The 5,073-nt window shown below is 32.9% G+C and overlaps 1 protein-coding gene across 1 annotated transcript in view; it reads right to left on the bottom strand.

The window, feature by feature from the left end:
- LOC106873653 (phosphatidylinositol transfer protein alpha isoform) overlaps window positions 1-5,073 on the bottom strand; it is a 68,683-nt gene that overhangs the window by 16,329 nt on the left and 47,281 nt on the right. The window contains exons 3-4 of the mRNA XM_014921106.2: window positions 2,443-2,630; window positions 1,826-1,925 (exon numbers count right to left, since the gene is read on the bottom strand). Of these exons, the coding sequence (XP_014776592.1) occupies window positions 1,826-1,925; window positions 2,443-2,630 (288 nt within the window). The remainder of the gene's footprint in view (window positions 1-1,825; window positions 1,926-2,442; window positions 2,631-5,073) is intronic.

Here is a 5,073-nt window from a genome sequence, read left to right as displayed (position 1 = left end):
AAGACACCATTTCGAGCGTGGCCGTTTTCGTGCGGGTGACACGTAAAAGCACCCACTACACTCTCTGAGTGGTTGGCGTTAGGAAGGGCATCCAGCTGTAGAAACTCTGCCAAATCAGACTGGAGCCTGGTGTTGCCATCCGGTTTCACCAGTCCTCAGTCAAATCGTCCAACCCATGCTAGCATGGAAAGCGGACGTTAAACGATGATGATGATGATGATGAACTATGTGTCACCCAGAACATAGTTATACACAGGGACACATATATAAACACATATATGAAAATCAGGCATACAAACACATATGAGAGGGTGCTGAAAAGTTTCTGGCTTTAAGGGTATCACAAAAGACCTGGCTGGAGGCCCAACCTTCTAAGTTCTTTAACAGAGCTTAGAAAACTTGAAGGACCACTGCATAAGTGTGTGAATCTGAGAGGGAAATATGTTGAATAAAATCATAATTAACTGATCCTCCTGTATTTTCTTTTACCTAAAGCCAGTAACTTTTCTGTACCTCCTCGTAAAATAATGAAAACTGTATACAAATTTACACATACAAAAAGACATAGGTAGACTTAAATACAACATTTAAATAAAATAAAAAAATATCATTCACACACACACAGAGTTCTCTAAAAAAAAAAAAAAAAAAATCACACACTTGGTCCAAAATCTCACTTTCTCTCTTTTTCATTTTCCACCTCCCTCTATATCTCATCTATCATCATCACTGATTTTATACTCAGTTTCCATGTTGGCATGGGCTGGATGTTTTGACAGGATCAAATGGGGTGGAGGAAAACATTCCTCCAGTGTCTCAGTTTTGGCTGGGTGGCATTTTAATGGCATCAGCACTAGTGAGGTTGCCTTGTAACTTACAAGACTAAAGAGTCCTCCCAATTAAGAGGGAAAATACGAGATAGAATGGTTGCTCTATGTGAAGTATTGAGAGGTTAAAGTACAATGGGAGGCGTGTACATATACATGTGTGTGTGTGTGTGTGTGTGTGTGTGCATATATAAAAGATCAGAACAGTACTGGAGGAGTATTTCTCATCATGGACAAGTGAATTTTGGAAGAGGGGCCTTGCAAGTTGACCAGATAAATGGAAGAAGATTGTAGAAAATGAAAGAGAGTATATTTTACATTAAAAAAGAACTTATTTTGGAAGATGCAGTTGTATGAATTGCAGGGATTATAATATTTTCAGTGTCTTTTTTAAAAATTTTTAATATAAATTTCAACTACATAACTATAAAGTACAACCAGAAGAGAATGTTTACTCTTCAAGCAGAAAATACTGTTTTTATCATATATTCTCATAGAGACTTTATATTTCACAACAAAGCCAAAAAATGTGTAAAATATACATACCAAATTGTAATTCTCATTACATTTAGCACTGAAAATCGTCAGTGAGATTCAATATTTTATATAAGATGTCAACATAAGAACATTTATAAGGTACTTAATTAAATAGTTGCCTACTTGAATATACTCTAAAAATTTATTTATATTACAGCTCAATCAAAAACTGTTGTATCACCCAACAATTATTTCTTCATTGTAATTAACCCTTTAGTATTCAAACCGGCCAGATCAGACCTCTCACACTTACTCTACAATGTCATTCTAAAAATAAATAATCACATCATCAAAATTTCAAAGCTATGAGAAAATGTACGATAAATTTAAAATAATGTGAATAACATTTGACAGAGTAATCTGAATGCTAAAGGGTTAAGACAATTATCAATCAGTCATATTCCAGAAAACAAACAGAAACAATGTCATCATAAGAAACTTGCTGAACTCAAACAACTTACTGTGATTACTGTTCGGCAATATGGGTAAGCATTCCAAGCCTTTTCATGGATCTCCAGCGAACCCTTTGGGGCTATAATTCTAATTATATGTGGCACTTTACTGAAAATGAAATAAAAAGTAATTAAAACAAGCAATTGCAATTAAACATGTAAAATAATTGGCTTTACAAATACATAATTCTTTGATGTACATATGCACAAAATTTTCATGACACACAATTACAATTTATTAATCCTGGTCCACTAGACACCTCTTCAGATGAATCAAAACTGCTTGCTTTAGAATATTCATATTCTAATTAAAGCTTACCATAATTTTCAGTAAGTAATTATATTTGTTACAAGCATCAGGTTTAATATATCAATAAATAAAAAATGATATTTCGATAAACCACAGCAAACTCATTATTTTTTTTTATCGAAATACACAAGCAGTAAATTTTGCTGTATATATAGTCACTAAAGAATTAAGAATTCTTCTTCATTTTAACATCACAAGACTTAAATCTTAAAATTAAAAATTCTTGGCACCATCACAACTTAAAGATTTACATGCAAAATTCAAAAGTTGAGATTTATTAAAAATAAAACAAGTAAAAAATGTTCAGTTTTCTTACTCATTCAAATGGTACAACTTGTGTGTGTATTGGCCCTCAGTATAACGTTTGTTATTTGCACATAATGGTTCAGGAGGACAATGTGTCGTTGCATTAAATGGTTCATTTACTAATACTTCAACACCTTCTCCACCTCCAGTTTCATTTTTACTTGTTTCAGCTACTGAATATAATTGAGCTATCTGGTACTGCAAAACAAAAAAAAAACAAAAAATTTTAAGACATGGTATAAACTAAATTGGACTAATAGATCAAAAAGAAATACAACTTTTTGCATGTGCTGCCAACATCTTTTCCAGTTTTGGAACATGCTTTCAATAGTAAACAGTTTTCACCAAGAATTTTTCCTCATCTCTTCTGTGGATTTCAATTTTGAGAACAGAAAGTTTGTAAGGGCCAAATCCAGAGAATAGGGCAGCAGGATTATTCTTGCTCTAAAGCAGTGATTCTCAACCAGAATGCACATAAGATTTTTGGGGATCAACACAAACAAAATAAATTATGTTTACAGTATTATTTTATGGGTTCACAAAAAAATTTTGCTTTAGATATATTTATTGAAAGACACAGCTAGGTTTCTTTCTGCAACGTTTTACTTAGTTCAACTTACACAAGTTAGTGTGTGAAAAACAAAATTGGTATTTTAAAAGAAGTATCTATAAAAGTAGTCTTTAAACATTGAATGGCTATGGGGGTCCACTGCTGTAAAGTCATAAGGAGTGACATGATGTGTGAGCAGATATTCTGTTGTGATGTAGCACCCAGGTTTTGTTTGTCCATAATTCAGTCCTCTTCCTTCACACTACCTCTCAAACACCTCATGTACCTGACCATCTAATCATGTGAAACCAATTAAAAACAAAGATCAGTGATAGATAAATAGATAAATGATATTATTTAGCTGTAAGTTAGAGTTAGACACCAGATATACTTAGCATGGAAAGAAGCTGAAAATAAGAGATTGGCAATTGTTCTATGACAGAAGGATCAGAGGCATGAAGTGTTCCAGATTGCAAAGAAGTACGCTAACATAAATAACAATAGATAATGTCATCATGGAAAATTATGAATGGATAATAGTAATAAACTTGCCCTTACTAACATCAAACAGAAAGAAACATGGAAATGCAACCACAAGAGATTAATGATTGAGGAAAATATGTGCAAGAGAGAAGTACAAACTCAAATTGAACTTGTTAGCCTTATAGCCAAAAGAGTAATTAAAGATGTGAAAACTGAAAGTAACAAAAATAGCACACCTAATTAGAAAAATAACTGAGATGAGATACAATCTAAGTTTGTATCAAGGTGGTGTACCACTAATGCCCGTTTCCTAGCAAGACAACTACAGAGAAAATTCTTAGCTAAGAGCGGGCCACTACACCTAGCATTTGTCTATCTAGAAACCATTGACAAGAGACCATGCTTTGTAATCTGATGGTCACTAAAAAATTAGGTCTGTAATAGTAGCATAGCTGCAAGCAAACTGTAAAGCTTCTGTTAAAAATCTCTCAGTGATGGAAGGTGAAATTAAATGATGTCAAATTGAATGAATTTACAGTCGCAATCGTTGTGTAAATTATCAAATCAATCCAAAACTGAAGACTTTTCTTTCAGAAGAGAAGTTTAGTAGATTTATAATTTTATCATTGTGTCAAGGATAACTTGCTAACTCTACTTAATTCACAGTTGAGTTAATAAATCTTACTTATTTATCTAATTATACACTAACGAAACTATAATAAAAGCCCATTTACCTACCAACATTATATTGAACCTCAGAGTCAAAAAAGAAAACATGACAGCTTACTGACAACAAATACATGGTCCAAACACCAGGAAAATTCCTCTTGACAAACATTTAGATCAATAGCCACTCAGCAGGTGAATTCTAAACCATTCCCATTATGCCAATATGTAGTAATATAAAACAGATCAACAAAGATTTAATAAAGAAATTTTTTATTGAAAAATATACATCGAGTTTAAATTGATAATTTTGACATTGTGAAAAATATATTTATCCACTGCTCTGCAAATATTCAAAATACATAACATTACCTCCCTTATTACCTAGTGAATCTATAATATTGAAGCTACTGCCAATACAATATAGCTTAAATGAAGACTAATAGCCAAACATTACATATGTAGATTACAACAGTCCTCTGCCATGAGAAATGAAACTGGTATGTAATAACGTATTTTAGAATGTGTAAAAATGCATTTTGAAATAATTTGATTTTAATAATATACTCTGGAATAAATTATTGTTTTCTCTCTCTCTCTCTCTCCCTCCCTGGGCAAGTTTCTTCCACTACAGCCTTGGGGCTGACTAAAGCCTTGTGAGTAAATTTGATATACAGAAACTAAAAAGAACCCATAATGTGTGTGTTTGTACATGAGCACTATTGCCTCCTTGACATTGTGTGACAGTCATAAGCAAGGGTCACCATCATGTAAATGGTGTCCTTTGTTTCCAATCTTAAGAGACATATCTGGTTGCGGGGAAATATTAGCTTACTTGGAAACAGGTGAGTGGCTGGTGATAGGAAGGACATTTAGTAGTAGAAAAATTTGCATGACCCATGAGAGCATAGAAATATGCATGTCAAAATAATTATATATATA

Source organism: Octopus bimaculoides, chromosome 6, assembly GCF_001194135.2.
Source record: "Octopus bimaculoides isolate UCB-OBI-ISO-001 chromosome 6, ASM119413v2, whole genome shotgun sequence".
Lineage (NCBI taxonomy): Eukaryota > Metazoa > Mollusca > Cephalopoda > Octopoda > Octopodidae > Octopus > Octopus bimaculoides.
The sequence above is the reverse complement of the archived record's forward strand: the minus strand, read 5'-3'. Positions and strand labels throughout refer to the sequence as shown.